Here is a 17,354-nt window from a genome sequence, read left to right as displayed (position 1 = left end):
TGACCGCAATTCTAGCTTGATCACCATGATCGGGGACTTGTACTTGTGTACGTTACTTTTTCGACACGTCACAAATTATGGCTGTATAGAAGCTGACTGCGCCAACCCAAAGCCTAGCAACGCGAGTGGGTTGTCAAGCGACAATGGGCATCAAGGGAACACAGCCCATATCGATCGACGATTGGATAAGCGAGGCAAACAAATATATATCCACGCCATTTGAAACACGTCGAGAGCAGATATTATCACCGCTAGCAGAAAAACCAAAGAAAGTAGAGAAACCAATATCCCGAGGGGTTCGCACAGTTCCTTTTTCAAAACCTACCTTTGAGTTTCTCTCAAACAAGTTGCAGATACACGAGTCCATTACTCGTACCATCAGCCGCTCGGACGTAGCTACTTTCACTGCGGACGAAGTAAATATGCACAAACCTGCCTTAGGTAAGTTTCCATCCGAATACGTCGTTTACAAGCACCTAATTGTCATAGTCTATAATTGCCGCACATCTAATGCTTGGGACATGGATCTGGCTCTCTCGCAAACACATTACCCACAAGTTGGACTGTCACTTTCTATCTTATATGGATGCGATCTGTCGACGAATAGAGAAGTGCTGAAGCGATTGAGATTAATTGGGGAGGAAGCGGCACATCCTTTGCTGGTTCCTGGCATACTCGCTGAAATAGAGCTCGGGAGGAACATTCCGATCGTAGAGGCAGACATCGTGTCCGTGGAAACCAAGATCTTGGAGCTAGATGCTGCGACAACACCTCACATGGAATCGCCATCTCTGGAATCCCTACAGAAAAGAGTCGACAAGCGAAGTGCGTGGCTAGATCTTGCATACTTGCGAAACTCCCTTGTGAACTGGAGAGCCCAATTGTCGAAGATGGCAGATCATGTTGACGAATACAAGACGCAAGGTCAGCAAAGGCTACACTCCCGTGAGACAGGACACGCTCAGCTGGAATTAACAACACCCACTACCTTAGTGCCTTGCTCGCTGGGCTCCGCAGAACTATGCTTAACCACCAAGACGGCTGAGATGTATGATCCAGCAAGTGAGAAGCCTACTTCGGACACGTGCGCATCGGAACGACGTGATAGCGAGTCATGTCAGCTGCCTCACGGCCCTGTTATCGGCGGTCCCAGGTCAGAACAACAAAGGGCATCGATCTCAGCAGAACCGGCGGAGGCACCTATAACAAATGCTGATATGATTATGACAAGCAAAAATCAGTCATACTCAAAGAGTTCTGGCCCGGAGCACGGTGGGCGTTCCCATAGTGAACCTCCCGGTTGCAATCTTCAAATGATCGTTGCTCAAGACGACCAGTATGTACCGCGAGTAGTTGGAGATAGGATAAAACGGAGATTACTAGTTCTACAAGCAGAGTTCGAGGAGATGATAAGGAGCTGTAGTATGAGGTTGGATGGGATGGCTATGGCCACGCAATGGGTATGAGCAAGCGGGCCAGTAGATTGCATTTTGCTGACAAGAAACAGTCACACAGTGAAACGAATGTCGAGATTGCGTCCGCAACACGCCGAGATTCTAGAATCATGAAGTCGATCTCCTTAGTGACCATGATTTTCTTGCCCGGTACTTTTTTTGCGGTAAGACCCAGCAGCCTGTCGCATTTCCACATACTGATGGACAGAGCAGACAGTCTTCTCTATGACGTTCTTTGACTGGTCTGCTGACTCTTCAACCGGGAAGAAAATACGAGTTTCAAGTTATCTCTGGATATATGTCGTCATCACCGCTTTTTTTACGGCAGGTACTGTGGCAGGATGGTATTATTTCGTCATACTAAGAAGGAGAGTCAAAGCTATGAACATGTTCAGCTCGGTGGCATGACCAATGCAGAACCAAGAGCCTTGCGCTCAAGAGATATAATTGCCCTCCAGGAGATCCGATAGAACTCTGTTCTACTATTAACGGGAGGGATAAACATCAGTATTACAAATATGAATTGATAAATGGGGGATCATCGATCCTCTTTACTCTTGGTGCCTAGGCATCCACATAGTGTTTTGTACACAGCCTCGGACCACATCCTGAGTCGCTGCTTTCTTTCTTTCCTCGCTGACGTCGAACCCGTTTCGCCCATCGACGGTAAATTTGGGACCACATGGCTCTCTTCGGGCAACTCTTGACGACCCGCTTCAAATTTGTCATTTTCGTTTGCTTCTCCACTGTTTTGTTCAAGTGAAAGCTGGATACGGTCCTTGTTACGCTCAGAGGAAGTTTCTGATGAGGATAGCTCTGAGTGATCTGTTGCCGTCATGTCTACTGTCTTGCGCAGCTGAGTACAGTAAAGAGGATCTTCTACACATCTTCTAGAGATCGTCGTGAGCTTCTCAACAATAGAATCGCAGTGCGCCCTTTTCTTCGGAGTCATCCGTAGTAAGTAATCCTGAACAAGATCCAGTATGTCTATAACGAAATCGCTGCATCCTTGGGATGTTCTCGGATTCTCGGTCAAAAAATATCGGACGCCCGCCACTGATGCTTTAATTTTGGCACGCCGAGTGCTTTTAGTGCTGGACTCCTCCAAACGGACATCGTAGAATTTATCCATTCTTATGCCGATTGCAGTTTCGTCACTCCGTCTTTGTGAAAAGTTGTCGACTCCTTCCCAACCGTCCACATACCAAACAGCAAACTCCAGCAACACACAGCCCAAAGACCACATGTCATATTTCTGTGAAACAACTCTCAGGACGTCAACCTCCGGTGCTTGGTATGTCTGGGTTACGCCTTTAGCGTTGGCATCAGACTTCGAGCGCTCAGAGTGGAAGTCTGCCAAACCGAAATCGGCAAGCTTCAACACTCCTAAGCTTTCTTGATCTGTCCGGTGACCATCTTTCTTGAACCAAAGGATGTTTTCAGGCTTGATGTCACCATGCCTTCCATGTGTACGGGTATCGAAGTCCAGTGTAAGATCTTGTGGCCTGCGCTCGGATCTCTGAGTATTATGAACATTATTCAACGCGTTACAGAGACCGATCATCTGCTTGCACAGCCACTGAGCAAGTAAACCGGTTGAACGAGCAGTAGGATCGTCAATATAAGTTTTCCAAAAGTCCTGCAAATTGCCATTTGCCCAAGGAAATATCATGTGGAAATGGTTCTCGTATGAGAAGGTTCCTAGGAGCCGTATGATATGCGGGTCTTCTAGATCGTTGAGACGCTTTAGGACCCGCGCTTCGTAGTTGTCCGTTTCACCACGCTGTCTAGAATCCTCTTCATCCCGATGGAGTCGCTTCACGGCAAAATAGGTCTCTTTTCCTGGAGCCTAGACAGATTTAGCCCGATGATGACATTTGGTTTTTGTGTCATACATTGTGGTGAGCTGGATGAATCTTGACGCGCTGTACCTGGGCGTACCCCCCCTGAGCTAACTCTGGTTCCCCTTCGTACATGTGCTCACTTTCCATGAAAGGGAGTCTTTCGTATAGATTGAAGTCGAGATGTTGTATCTTCTGAGTTGAGTCTAGACTCAATTCGAAGGAGGGCGCTAATACCTCCCATTGATGATCCCGAAAACTTTCGCATAAACTCTGTTTCTTGAACATCTCGAGAGGTAGACCATGCCCATATCTATCTTCAATTACGAAACGACCACTCGTTCCTTTTTGAAACTTGAAAGGAAGTTGATGGTCGCAAATTTCGAGCTTGACGAACTGTTCAATCTTTCTTGCCTTCTCCATCAATCCCAATATCGCGAAGATTTTTCGCTTCGTTTGGCCGTCTCGATTTTGGTCTGGGAGGTTACTACCCATCACACTATCTGCCATGGTGACTGCATCATGGTGTTTGTTCCAACGGCAAAGTTCTTTCTTGATATTCTCCACTTGTATTATCCTATCGAACGCATCGATTGGCAGAAACTCATGTTTATCCTCACCCTTGTACTTCCGTAAAGCGCTTCGCAGCTCAGACTCGAGAGGCGACGACTTGGGTGACTTCGTTATGGCCGAACTCCCTAGTGGCGATTCATATGTGGACTCGTCCAAATTTGCTACAACTATAGGAGCAATATTGACCGCTCGTCGAGTGCTCTGGTCTATTATATTATCGTCTCTATATTCCCGGGATACCAAGTCCTCCTCATCTTCCAGAATCTTAAATTGCGATTGGGCAATAGGACTCTAGGAACTTGTGTCAGTGTGCTGCAAGGATTGAGACTCATCCGACTTACGGTGGGGGAGGTGAGTGTAGGTTCCGCGGAGGTTGTGAGATTAAGAGGAGGGGTCAATTCATTCTCGTCTACCTGGCGTTCTTCCAAAGAAGAGCCCATTGTACAAGTCGTCTGCACAGCATGAGACAAAACAGAGAGTGCTATGAGCGAGGGATCAAGGGTCGTGGCCTGAAGCGCCGGAGATTCAGCTCACAAGGCTGGTCTTTTCGCTACCCACCCACACATGGTCCCCAAAGCGGCAGGAGTTCATGCAGCCTGGCCTTCGCCTTCAGCCTCAAGGTTCCGGCAGATGACTTCTCCTCGAACGCCAGTGTTGAAGACGAACCGCAACTGCGAAGCAAAAGCGAGTAAGCGCCACATCCTCACGATCAACCTGAATCACTGCTCAACTTTTACTAGTGTAACGTTTGACGACCAGTATCTGCAGTAGAGGGGTATCGAGTACGTCTGAAGCCCGATCAGATTTCTGATCGCCGAACATCATCAATAAGCGAGGTAGGCGGTGGCCCGTATTTTATTCACGAAGGATTCTGACTGTACATCATGTCGTACAGTGTGCAGCATGGCGGCGCAGCTGGTTGCCTTCGTATTGTTAGGCGACTGTGTGTCCAATGACCTTCTTCAGCATGTGCCACAACACGGAATATCTTCACGGGCCATCGCCTTGTGGCGCGTCGCGCGCAAAATAACTGGAGCTCGAAAAGCCATTTCGAACTTCGACAAGGACTACTTAGGTGGGTGGGGCAATTCAAATAGGGTCATCAGAACCAGTCGCCTGATCAGGCTGATTTCGTGCTGTTGTGGGCTGAGTGCGCATTTGAGTGGGTGGGTGGCTTGCAGTCACTATTGGGCTAAATTGCAGGAGTTGCAGGAGTTCGGACGTGCCCGCGGCGCGGATTGTCTCGTTCAAGCGTCATCTATCAGCCACGATTTTCGAATAAGTCCCAACCCCGCCCCGAGCCTCCACGGTCTCCTCACTTCCCAAATCCTCTATGGCTACAAGATATCGTCACTGCTCTCACCAAAATAGAAAGAAATCACTTGAGGAAAACTCAACGTGTCTTTCACACAAATTGCACGACTTTTCCACGATTGCCTCTTCGTGTCGGTCATGGGAAAAGTACAGTTTCGCGTTCCCGCAAAATTCGTGTCCAGTCCAGATCACTTGCTATGGGCAGTTAGTGAGTTAGCAGGTGCCGAAAATTATTCGATAGAGGTATGGGGTCCTGTCTGCGCACGATATCTGGTCTAAGACAGTGATTAGATGAGGCACAATGTATACAGCATATCTGTCAAAGACAGCATCGAATTTGTACGTGGCTTCAATACTGTCGTTAAAATGCACTGACTTGATCATTATGGAAGGCTGCTATCGTAAACAAATACCTTAGCCGATGATCCTAGCATATATTGCTTTGAGCAGTTGTACCCTTGACGGCATTCGTCAACCACTCACCTTCGAAACCTCCTCTACTAGACTCACCAGGCTAGTGACCAAACAATATATCAGTCGTCGCAAATCTTTAGCAACTTTCATATGTAGAAACGATGGGTACGTCTCGATCATACCCACTTCCACGTTGAAGCTCTGTCTTAAATTTGATGTACTGATCAATTTCATTTGCATCTTGACCTATAGTTGTGTACCTTATTTACTACACTATAACTAATGCTTATGGTACTGTGGCGTTGCTATAGGATTATATAGCTTGAACTACTACCCTTGTGCTAATCGCCCTGAGAACTTCCGTCATGCTCCTGTTATATGTTTTAAATGTTTAGTATAGCAGAGAAGCAAGATGCTAAAGGCGGCGCTATGAGTGTAAAGCGTCAACTGGTAAGTGATACATCAGCTTCCTGACTCACCTTCCAAATGTCGTGACATCTTGCTGTTGACTGGAGGCATGAACGGTCACATTGATCAAAGCCCACAATGATGAGTGATTGCGTGGAATCGGTGGATCTGTGTCTTCGACCATGTAGCAGGGATCGACCATACACTTACAGGCCATGACTTTTGTATGCATGCCAACAATGCGCTTCATTGGATCTTCTGGACTCGTCGTAATTGTGCCTTTTGAGCTTATGACAAGTAGGTCATGTTCGATATGGCTCAGGAGGTCCTAAAGGTATCTAGTGCAAGATCACTGCCCGATTACTTGCTGGATAACCAGACAATTTGTTCGACAGGGCCTTGATGAGGTTCAAGGACTACACTGAATTGCATGTTCTGCGACCCCAACCTTGATGGGACCAGTTTCTTCTACTACTACCCTTAGCTTGAACAGGTAATCACTGTAAATATAATCCTCTCGAACCGAAAGAGACGCGTTCTTCTTGTAGAAAAGACCTGCAAAATACGGTTGACAGTTTCGTATGCATCCGCACGCCGATAGATCAGACGACTTCACAGAAAGCGTTTCATCCAAAGCTTTTGGGTTGTGATTTATTGGCGAACGGTTTAGGCTCGGTGTCCAGGGGTCCCTCCTATAGTTCCACTTGCCAATCATCAGTCAGGTTGAAATCCGCTATCACCAGATCCCTCAGAAATCATGCGGCATTGAATAATAGAGGATGTTCCATGATATTAAGCCCCGCGTACGCCATTGAGACCTTGAGGTTCATTAGTCTAATTGGTGGCTTCTGACGACCCCAAAATTTGTCGAGAGATCCAGTGAGTCGTACCAAAGCGCAAATCGAAGACCTTCAATTCCAGAAAAATCACATCCAGATTATAAGAACAGAAAACAAACATCCCAGTCCAAGCTCCAAGTTTTAATTAGCGAGATGAGATGCCCATGAGGTTCGTCGACCCAGGATCATTGCGAATGGCAGACCAATTTTCCCTGCTTGAACGCGGAGTCCTAGAGTCACAAAATGCCGCACTGGTACGAGCTGTTATCGGAACCAGGACTATCAGGTTCTACGTCGACTTTGGATGCTCCATCAAACCTTCCAATCCTACTCTCTCTAAGAGCATCACCATATCTGCTAAGGATTCTTCAAGGAAATCTTTTCCAATCTCATTGAGGCTACCCGTGGAATAAAACTAGGAGCACGCGAGTTTGCCATCAAAGGAAACTCGCTCGAGCGGAGGCGTCTTTCAGAAGTAGCGTCCTTATTGGGACGGGCTTCCGTCCAACAGGGCCCCCACTTGCGATGTTGGGAAGCAGATCAAGATTCGTATCAACTAAGTTCAAGGACATGTCGTGCTGTTTCCCTATCAGAGCCAGAATGGCTAACTTTCTGAGTTGGCACTTGAACCTCTTTTGCGTGGTAAACCAGTGGATATCGTGTGCGGTCTCGCGAATGCACTGATCAGTTGCTGTTTCCCGCATCAGGCTCTCCGGCCCAGAAAACCTCTGTTCTCTAAGGTACGGAATTTTAGCGGCAACCCTCCATAGCACTTTGCCCGTACTGTAATACTCTGCGCTCTTGCTCAAAACTTGTAAGTATCACTTTGTTCCGGAACTGACAGATTACGATCGGCACGTTACAATGACCGACATCGTGTCTCGTCATGTTCCGCTGATAGTCTCCAGGGTATACGAATGGTGCCAGGTAGTACAATCCTACCAGGGCTGGTATGAGGTATTATATCAAGCTGTCAGGGGCGTTTTTGCTGGTAATAGCTAGCCCGAGAGCGCTCTACAAAATTAAGGCCGACTCTCTCTTTGTGTTCAGAATCTGTGAATGACTAGAATCTTTCGAAGACAGATGATATGCTATGTCTACATTTCACTCTTCTTTCTTCAGCCATTCCAGATTCACAGGCGTAAGCGCCTCGCCACCACCAAGATAGCTAATCAAATTCTCCATTCCCAACCGCTCGAAACCTACATGGCTCTCCACGCTCGCCCCAGCTGTATGACCTAAACATAATTCATTAGCACACTTCAATGTCTTCTGGCAAAGAAGTAAACCTACTCAAGACCATAACATTATCCCTCCCCGCCAACTTCGGATGCACGTTCGGCTCATTAGAATGTACATCCAGCCCCGCAGCCCCAATTATCCCCTGATCCAACGCCTCCACCAACGCGTCTTCATCAATAAGCTTGCCCCTCGCAATGTTTACCAGTCTCGCTCCCTTCTTGAACCTTCGGAATTCTTCTCTGCCCAACAATACACTCCCTTCAAAGGGAGTCGCAAGCACAACACAGTCACTTGATATGAGAAGTTCATCCAAGTTCTCACACCACGTCACACCTCCCAATTCTTGTTCTCTACTTTCTATCCTCACAACATCATGATAAGCAACCTTCATCTGGAACGCCGCTTTCGCTTTCTGCGCGAGCCTGAATCCGATCTTTCCCAGCCCGATAATCCCAAGAACAGTGCCATTAGGATTGTGCGTTACAGCCGCGATGTTCTGATTCGCAGCGTGGAACTGTGCAGGGTCGCAGGAGCGCGCGGCGAGGAAGGACCATGTAAAGGCGCGGTAGGTGGAGAGGAGGAGGAAGATGGCAGTGTCGGCGACGGATTCGGTGCAGGCGGATGCGGAGTTGCAGTAGACGACGCCTAAACATGGAGATGCAAAGTCAGCTGGGGTTACCCACTCAGTGTCCGAAGGCCTCGTACCGTGCTCAGCCAGGGTTTTTGTGTCAACCCAGTCGAAGCCCGCGCCGGCACTGGCGTAGATCTTGCAAGAGGTGGGGAGAAGGGAGCTGTAGTGAACGTCAGCACCATTGTCGCTATCTTCCTTTCTGCTACAGGCACATTGATAACAGTCAAGCCTTCTCATATGGCGATGTGTACGATCCAGCTCCTTCACATTGCGTGACCACATCTTCTTCCTCCAACTCAATAGAAATCATTCTCCAAGCCGAAGACTTACATTAACTCCTCGTCCCAGTTCCCCATCTCCCCGCCCGTGTTCCAAAACGGGCGATACATGCCCACAAAGTCTCCCCATTTCTTCTCCCTCAAAGCCGTCTTGAATTGTTCTCGGCCTATGGAGTAGCTCCGCTCGATGTGGAACCTTTCGCCCAGCTCTTTGTACAGCTCGTGATTCCATCGGATATCATCACCGAGATGCAGGATTGTGGGTTTGGCGGAGGAGGATGATGTGGATGTGGAGAGGGAGGAAGAGGCGATGCTCGTGGCAGGCGCTGGAAGACCTGCGTCGCGCGGTGTGGGCGTTGCTGCGGACATTACGATGTTTTGTAGAAAGAGCCTCTATATGTCGATTTTGGCGACGTCTCCAGCAGCGTGACGTGGTCTATCTCTTTTGCTTTGCGAAAGGTACCATCGACCTCGGGACACTCTTTGAGCTGCGGATGTGCGCGGAGAACTACGTTGTCTTACGTAGAACTGTACAGTCGTATAGATTGAGAGCGGCAGCAACTGCTTACGATACCAGCCTTCCGGACGAGAATCTTTGCGTACAAATCCCAATTGAACAACGAATCGCCATCTACACGTGTACATGCGGCGACTGCCCTGCACTAACCTGAATCAGCCGCACCGAGACGCACTTCCTTTGTCGTGTCCAGGTTCGAGGCCGTTGAGCGGCTGTTCCGTCAGCGGGAGGGGCAGAAAAGGTGGGGTGACTGACAACACTTACCAAAAGCAAGACCTTGGTGCGTGCAAGCCAGCCACAAAAATCAACTTTCGGGAAGCCGCCGAGTTCGATCGAGGTGCCGAGAATTCACGATCTTAAGCTTGTTGAATCAATGCCGGATCTGGCATACCGGGAACACCAGCAACCCTGATGGCGGTACATACAAGCGGTGTGATAAGCTATCAGCACGCCACCCACGTGCTATCCCACGATGTCATCCTTGGTTCAACCATGGTTTAGTTTATACAATCCCTACATTTTATGCACACAGTATACATGTTCTTTTGCTTGCGCATGGCTTTTTCGTCAGATATGAGAAGGATCACTTGATATGCAGATGCTTCACGCGCTACGGGTGTCCCAAGCTGCTAAACAAGGCTGTCCGATCCAACGAGGAAGACAACTTAAGGCGCGACGTGAAGCGATGTCGAACCGGGGTAGTATCGGCTTTGTGCAGCTGAAATTGCCGGGGCAGGCCCTCAAGAGCCGCATCCCACGTCGATAGTCGCTGCAAATATAAGATGATCGCTAAGTGTACCGAATCTGGCACGGAGCTGTAACAAGTCTGGAGGAGGCACGGAGATGAGCGACGACAAACGATGAAGTATAATGCTAAACGTCTTGAATTCGCAAGTGTACGCCTGGGTATAATACATTGCAGCCACCCATAACCATATCATAAACCATCCCAGAAGAGTAGAGTCGTCACAGTATGCCCATCTAACAACACCGTCGTCGAACGTATATCCTTCACATGCCATATACGCCCCTCCTAAGCAGATCTTAGAACCAATGCACCATGCCCAAATGCCCCGCCCCATTCGTCGTTGGCATCGCCTGCGGATTCTCCATCCCGTATTGATTCACCATATCATCCCAAACAGCCCAGTCCATGTTTCCACCGTCCAACAGTGGGCTATCGCTACTGCTCCTGCTGTTGCCTTGCGGGCTGTCGTTGAAGCTACTGTTCACCATATGCGGGCTCTGGGACTGGGGGAAGGCGGTAAAACCCGCGGCGGCTCCATCCTGTTTAGCTCCGTTCTGTAGTGGCGAAGGGTTAAATATGTTGGTTTGCGCGTCGTTGATGGGTGGATGAGGGTCCATGAGGGGATTGACATTCGAAAAGTCTGTGGGGGACGTGGCTGTGCCGGCGTGGAGGCCGCCTATGGTATAGCCGTCCATGATGTCGCCCATGAGGTAGTCGATGCCGTGTTCGGAGAGGGCGTTGAAGGTATCGAGGGCTGTGGCGCGTGTAGTTGTAGCGTCGTTCACTGGTTTCGTATCCTGTGTGTTCTTGCGTGAGCTGTCTGGCGTATCCACTCCGAATGAAAATTCCGATTGAGCTGACTGCGGGCTTCCTGTCCACGTCGGCGGCTGTGCAGCAGGTATTTCGCCCAACTTTGGTGCCGCGGGGCGAAGCATGCGATCTAAATGCTCGGGGTTGGGTTGGCTCGTATCGTGTCCATTGAGCTGATCTGTCAACTGGGAAAAGTCAGTGTAGAAAGGTCCTCCAGTCTTCAGAGCTTGGCTTGCGCGCTCAAGAGCGAGCTCTTTCTGGCGGGCATTCTGAGCCTTAGCCATGAGCTTGCGGAGGGGCTTCCATAGGCAGCCTGCCTTGCCCTTGCGATATGGAGAGGCATCGCCGAGCGGGAACCACCACCGCCCAGCGGTGGCTTCGAGAGCATGCCAGGCGCGGTCAACGGCTTCACCCTTGGTTCGGACGCATAGCTCAGAAAGAAGGAATGCAATGGCGTGCCATTGTACGTAGGTCCGGAACAGCCAGCCCCATTTCATTGTCCGAGCTTCCGTCTCCAGAAGGATGGAATATTCGATGTTCTCGAGCGAGGTGACAAAGAGCTTATCTTTTGTTTCTTGGGGTAGCGAAGCGCCTCCGTCTTTTCGTTGGTGTGGATGATACACGATCAGCCACATCTTGCTCATGACCAATCGAGAAATGGTCGCGGTGACCCAACACAGCGGTATCGACATGTCGCAGTCCTTCAGGTACTTGTCCTCCAATCGTTGGTGGCAATCGCTAATCCACTTCTCTTTCTCGGGTACGGTAAGATTGGAGAAGAAGTAGTTACATCGTCCTGGACCGGGTGGGATGTAGAGAATGCGGCGGAAAATATTGGTCACTTCATAGCGGATGATACAGAAAGTCATATCGGTGAAGCCCTGTCGTTCCTTCGGCCACTCAGTCATGTCAGGATCGATATCAGTGTCATTCACATTCAGTGGCTACAGATATTAGCAAGGTCTGGTCTGTGCGAAAATGCGCACTCACCAACTTTGTGTCGAATTGAGCTTCAACGATTGTGGGATCGCACCCATGGTCTTCCGACGACCGAGCGTCCAAAATGCAGACTTGCCACCAAAGCCGTCTCCGCATTTCAATGTTGAACGGTGTAAGCCCAAAATGGCTGCCGTCTCTGTGGATCCCCAGGGTCTGGGCGATGCGCACAGCTAGACCTGTGAGCGTCCATATCTTTCTCGCGTCGTCATTGCGCCTCAAGAGTATCATAAACACAACGAACGCCTGCAATATTATCATCTCGTCGCAAAATAGGAAGTTTGCCCGGGCAAGACCCTGCTCCAGACCAAAGCGATACCGATGCAACAGCGCACTACGCTCCTCTCCACACTTCTCGGCGCATTCTTTCGGCAACATGCTGGTGACAGCTCCATAGTATATGGCAAACATGAGTGGTTCTAGAGACTTGGTTATCTTCTCGGGTTTCGATATCGCATCGAGGAGCACCGGCTCGAAGGTAGGTATGTGTAGCACCTTCACCAGCGGGTCCACGTTCTCCTTGTATATCTCCCAGAACAAACGAGCGTTCTGTTGCGGCGGGTGTAAAGACAGCATGTCGACACTGGTAGAGCTGTAGCCGAAGATGAAGCCCTGGTGCTGTGCTGAGAAGTTCGAATCGGTATCTAGTTCGTCTTCGTCGTCGGACTGCTCGATGAGGATCGACTTGAGGTCCTCGACCTGTGCTGTGTCAGTGTACTTTCCTTAGGTCTCGTTTCCGGAGTACTGTAGGCAGCGCAACTCACCTCGTTGTTCAAGCTCGCCCAGAAGCTGTTGTTGATGTACCTGCTTCTGCCCTGATCCACCACCAACCGCCCAAACCGTGTCTCCAACCCCTCCACGGTGTTATCCACAACAACACTGGCGCCTTCCATATCACGACCACTAGGACACCCGCCCTGCTCCTCGCCTACAGTTCCATTTGGACATGCACCACCATTCTTCTCGCGCTCAGCATCCTGTTGCTCGTGCTCCTCGACCTGCGCGTTCAGGCTCTGTACCACGCCCTCCAGCCTTCTTAGGCGGTCCATGAGCTCGCCGTCTTGTGGCTTCCTGCTCTTGCGGGGCGCGCGACCCGGCCCGGGAAAGATGCACTCGATCTTTGCGCGTGCGCAGTTGGAGCACGGCTGCTTCTTGTCGCACTTTACTTTGCGCCTGCGACAGGTGACGCAGGATCGCGGGTTAAGCCCAGCAGCACCTGCGCCTGACGCGCCACTGAAGCTGCCGCCGTTTGGTTTCGATACGCGGTCGCTCGCGCTGGCGGGCGCCGCGTGCAACGCATCGTCGCTCATGGTGGGGGTTGTGGAATGTTGCGCCGTGTCGCGGAATTCACTCCTACAATGCCCCTCACGTTGGGATGTGTGTCTGGAGCACTACGGGGAAGAATGGCCAGTTCGGGGTCTTAGCGGGCCCTGGGGAGTGAACAAAGAAGTACCGGGGGGGCTTGCATCAAACCCAAGCTGACTAACTGCCTGCCAGGCTTAGTCCTATCTCTACAATGCAATGCCTCGCGTAGCCGCTGGCGTTGCCGTGCCTCAAAGTCAGGACGAATATCGGAAGAGGGTAAAGTCAGGCAGAAGCCGTGAAGGAAAGAATGCTTAGACGACTATGGGGGAGACGTACACTTGCATCAAGCGTACCTAGACCCGAGCCCGATGACTCCTGCTCGCTCTGTCCCAAGTGCTGACTTATGTTCCGCGCCGTTCGTCATAGGAATAAATAGCTCCATCTGATAAAATCCATGGATGTCACCGGCGCTGTCTGCCTGACGGGGCGCGCGCGCTGACCAAACCGCCTCCCCCGCTTGGACCCTTTCTGCCCTTGTTTTGCCCTTCGTACATCAAGCGAACAAAAGCATGTCTATATAGAATCGTACCTGTACCACAAACCCGAAAGAGATCTCTCAATGCACAACATCACGTACTACACACAGACCACACTTCTCACTGCCCACAAGTTGCACGTACGTCTCCCGTACATCCCAGACACGATGTACGATCAGCCCTGCGGTCGGCGGAGATAGTCGGACTTCCGCTCGGACCAGCCAAGCATTCCGAAGTGCCATCCCGACTCATCTGATCCTGATTGGTTGGACCCTCGACTTCTCTCATCAAGCACGCGGTTCCGGAAGCACCAAGCTTCGATCGGCGGTAGCTTGGCAGGGTCGCATTACGAGAATTTCCTAACTGTCGGTGTTTATTGTCGCGATCGCTCCGAGCATGCACCTGGCGAGGCCAGTCTTCGTGACAGGACGTGTCGGGGAAAGGGGAGTATCCTGAAGGGGAACTAGGTTTTGACCTTGTGGTTGCGTGACGTGTGGTGACGGTATGAATATTGGGGAGGGTTTTGCGGCTTTTGGGAGTAGCTTGTGTCGTTGTACGTTGGGTTGGCCGAGCATGTGCAATGGACCTGGATAAGACACGTGCGTTTGATTGTCAAAATTTGGACAGTTGAGCATCATGTCTACAGTAACGATCCTCGAAGGTTGGGTTGCGCGCTTGGCTTATACTTTGAGTCACACCAGGCCGTCGTGTCAAAGAACAAGATCACACGTGAAAGATATTCTCAGTCCCCCTAGCGTGAACGATTCGATCATCTTGTCTACTACTGTAAAGCATTGCCCCTCATACCAAGAATCATCAACACCCCTAAAACTTACATCAGACGGGTATCTCATAAAGAGGACCACCAAGCTTCCCAAACGCCATGTCAACACCGCGAATGCCTTTCTTGTGATGAAATCTCAATTTCCTCATCTCAGACCTCTCTCACCCCTGCCTCCCGTGTTCCTCTCCTTGCGCCGTCTGGTGTTCTCCACAGTCAGCGTCTCCCTGCTCTCGGCCTCATCTTCAAACTCCTTATCGATCTCCTCCCTAATCTTCATGATTTGCTCGTCACTAAGTCCCATTGTGTTGCAAACCACACTCGGCGCGCCCTCAACATATCTCAGATTCTCGAGAGCCTGTGTCACCAGCTTGTGTAGGTTGTCTTGAGTGTTAAGGTTGTCGTGTCGTTTTGTGTTGTGTAGGTCGGGATACAGTATGCCGCCTCCATTTTCCGCACCCTGGAAAGCCTGGATATACGGGATGTGCGTAGGAAGTTCGTTGTGCAATTCCGTACCAACGCAGACAGCTGTCTCGTGACACCAAGTGCGCGCCACGTTCCGAGGCGTGTACCCGCCTCCTCCAATAAGAAGGAGTGGGCGACCATAAGATTTCACGGTTTCAACGCAGAAGCCGTGGGCTTTGATGTTGAGGTTGAATCTTCCTAAACGGTCACCGCCAAGCGAGTCGGCGCCAGACTGGAGCACAATAGCCGTTGGGTTGTATTTCTCGATCACGGCTCCCGTGACGGTCTTGAATAGCCACTTATATTGCTCGTCGTCGATGCCGTCATCGATAGGGATATTCAGACTATGGCCTTTTCCGCGGTTGGCGGGGTCTGTAGGGCCCATCTCATTGATGTTGCCGGTTCCAGGGAAAAAGGGATAACCATTCCTATCGATGCCGAACTTGTGATACGAGAGGGTGAACACGCGGTCAGTAGATTCAAAGGCGGCCTCGACACCGTCTCCGTGGTGCACATCGATGTCGATGTATAGCACACGTTGGTTCTGGGTAAGGAGAAGTTGAATGGCTAAGACGATGTCGTTGATGTAGCAGAAGCCAGATGCGAGGTTCTTTTTAGCATGATGCAAGCCGCCGGACCAATTGATCGCTATGTCAGATTGCTTATTGTTCAGATTTTGCGCGGCGCTCATCGAAGCACCGCTGTAGATTGAAACGTAGTTCCAGAGGCCGTCAAAAACAGGACAGTCGTTGGACTCGCCGCCAAATCCAAAAGACAAGTATGCAGGATCGTCAGGTTTTGCATTCTGCGGTGTGACTCTAGAAGTGTATTAGCAGGTCCACGCTGTCGGATGATATCATACGTACTGGCTGAGAAACGAAAGGTACTCGCGGTCATGGAACACCTCCAACTCGTCAATGGTCGCTGGACGGGGCTCGTATAAATCCATGGTATACTCCAGACCATAAGCCAAGACCAATTGCTTCGTTAAGGTCAACCGCCATGGTTTCATTGGATGGCTGCTACCGAAATGGTGATACTCGACATGTGGATTGTAATGGAAGGACACGTTGTATCCTCGCGGCTTTTCCAAGCCGTACTGCTCGGCCTCGCGGCGAACTATGGCTTGCTTCTCTTCATCGCTCAAGGTCTTGAACACGGAGAAATCTTCCTGGAAAGTGTCGTTGGGAGAAAGCCATTCCTCGACGATATTGTTGGTGTGGCCATTCATTGGCGCAGGAAAGCCTTGGCCGCGCATCGTTGCTCTCTGCTCCACTGGGTCCACGTTAAGCACCTGAGTTTTAGCGTACGGGGTTTTGAGGCCTGCAGGAGCTCCTTGGGCGATCCAACGATCCACGTCGCCTTTGATGCTGGGTATGAATGGGTCGTAAAAAGAATGTGGGCGGTCTTCTTTAGCTTTGCTCTTTTTCCAAAGATCATGGAGGTTAGCGTTAGGCGCGGGTGGGACTTCTTGCGGGTACGCCTCTTGAATTAACGGCTACGTGAATGTCAGCAAAGGCAAGACCAGAGGAAAGGCGCCACTTTGTCTGCGCTGAAGGTACAGTGGAACTTCAAGAAATTGAAAACCCCGTGTAACCCTAGGCTGCGCACTTTCGAAGGCCTGTAGTTTCGCGTGTGGATTGTAGAGACCAACCTTCTTCGCAGGGTAGTTCGATAGGCCAATAGAATGTAGTGGGGGTAGCACTTCGCCTTTGCCGCGTCCTGACGTGCGTGTGCCTAAAGAGCGTGCTAGGCGTGAATCTGCTTGTATCTGAGTATTCTCGTCTGACGCTCTCGAACCGCCGTCTTCGTCGTCGGCATCGGACCGTCCGTCACGTTCGCCAGAGGAAGAGGAAGAGCCGCTATCATCCTCGTCGTATTCCGACTCGTCATTGGACGACTTGGCGAGCTTTGCACGTGAGAGCATGTTAGCCCGAGGCTTGTACTTTTTCGGCGGCATCTTTTCTAGTTTAGCCACAGGTGCATGCTGGTGCTCCAACATCAACTTACATTGCGCATAGTAACGATCGCTAGATGTGTGGAGCGCGGTCGCTATAGAGTAAACTTCAAATAAAGGTTGTGTGGAAAAGATCTATAGACGCGTCAAAGTTTCGAGACTGGGCCAAAGTACAAACGGCGCACTTGCCTTCACCTGGGCGCTCTCTCGCGACTTCCTACCCACCTTTCCATCGACACCTCATC

At 50.4% G+C, this 17,354-nt stretch overlaps 4 protein-coding genes across 4 annotated transcripts; all 4 read right to left on the bottom strand.

Moving 5' to 3' along the window:
• Window positions 1–1,992: 1,992 nt before the first annotated feature.
• Window positions 1,993–4,308, bottom strand: N0V89_007310 (uncharacterized protein; the record flags this gene model as incomplete). Its single annotated transcript, XM_056216074.1, has 3 exons — window positions 1,993–3,303; window positions 3,386–4,159; window positions 4,210–4,308. The coding sequence occupies 3 exons, from the start codon at window positions 4,306–4,308 to the stop codon at window positions 1,993–1,995; spliced, it is 2,184 nt and encodes a 727-aa protein (XP_056070321.1).
• Window positions 4,309–7,947: 3,639 nt separating this feature from the next.
• N0V89_007309 (uncharacterized protein) lies at window positions 7,948–9,363 on the bottom strand (the record flags this gene model as incomplete). The annotated part of the gene is made up of 4 exons (XM_056216073.1): window positions 7,948–8,081; window positions 8,137–8,730; window positions 8,791–8,876; window positions 9,047–9,363. The coding sequence occupies 4 exons, from the start codon at window positions 9,361–9,363 to the stop codon at window positions 7,948–7,950; spliced, it is 1,131 nt and encodes a 376-aa protein (XP_056070320.1).
• Window positions 9,364–10,555: 1,192 nt separating this feature from the next.
• N0V89_007308 (uncharacterized protein) lies at window positions 10,556–13,375 on the bottom strand (the record flags this gene model as incomplete). The annotated part of the gene is made up of 3 exons (XM_056216072.1): window positions 10,556–12,013; window positions 12,060–12,764; window positions 12,830–13,375. 3 exons carry the CDS (start codon window positions 13,373–13,375, stop codon window positions 10,556–10,558), a joined length of 2,709 nt encoding a protein of 902 aa, XP_056070319.1.
• Window positions 13,376–14,835: 1,460 nt separating this feature from the next.
• Window positions 14,836–17,112, bottom strand: HOS2 (histone deacetylase; the record flags this gene model as incomplete). Its single annotated transcript, XM_056216071.1, has 3 exons — window positions 14,836–15,970; window positions 16,019–16,637; window positions 16,764–17,112. The coding sequence occupies 3 exons, from the start codon at window positions 17,110–17,112 to the stop codon at window positions 14,836–14,838; spliced, it is 2,103 nt and encodes a 700-aa protein (XP_056070318.1).
• Between the last annotated feature and the right edge of the window lie 242 nt (window positions 17,113–17,354).

Source organism: Didymosphaeria variabile (genome assembly GCF_027946475.1).
Source record: "Didymosphaeria variabile strain IMI 356815 chromosome Unknown scaffold_5, whole genome shotgun sequence".
In the NCBI taxonomy this organism is placed as follows: Eukaryota; Fungi; Ascomycota; class Dothideomycetes; order Pleosporales; family Didymosphaeriaceae; genus Didymosphaeria; species Didymosphaeria variabile.
The sequence above is the reverse complement of the archived record's forward strand: the minus strand, read 5'-3'. Positions and strand labels throughout refer to the sequence as shown.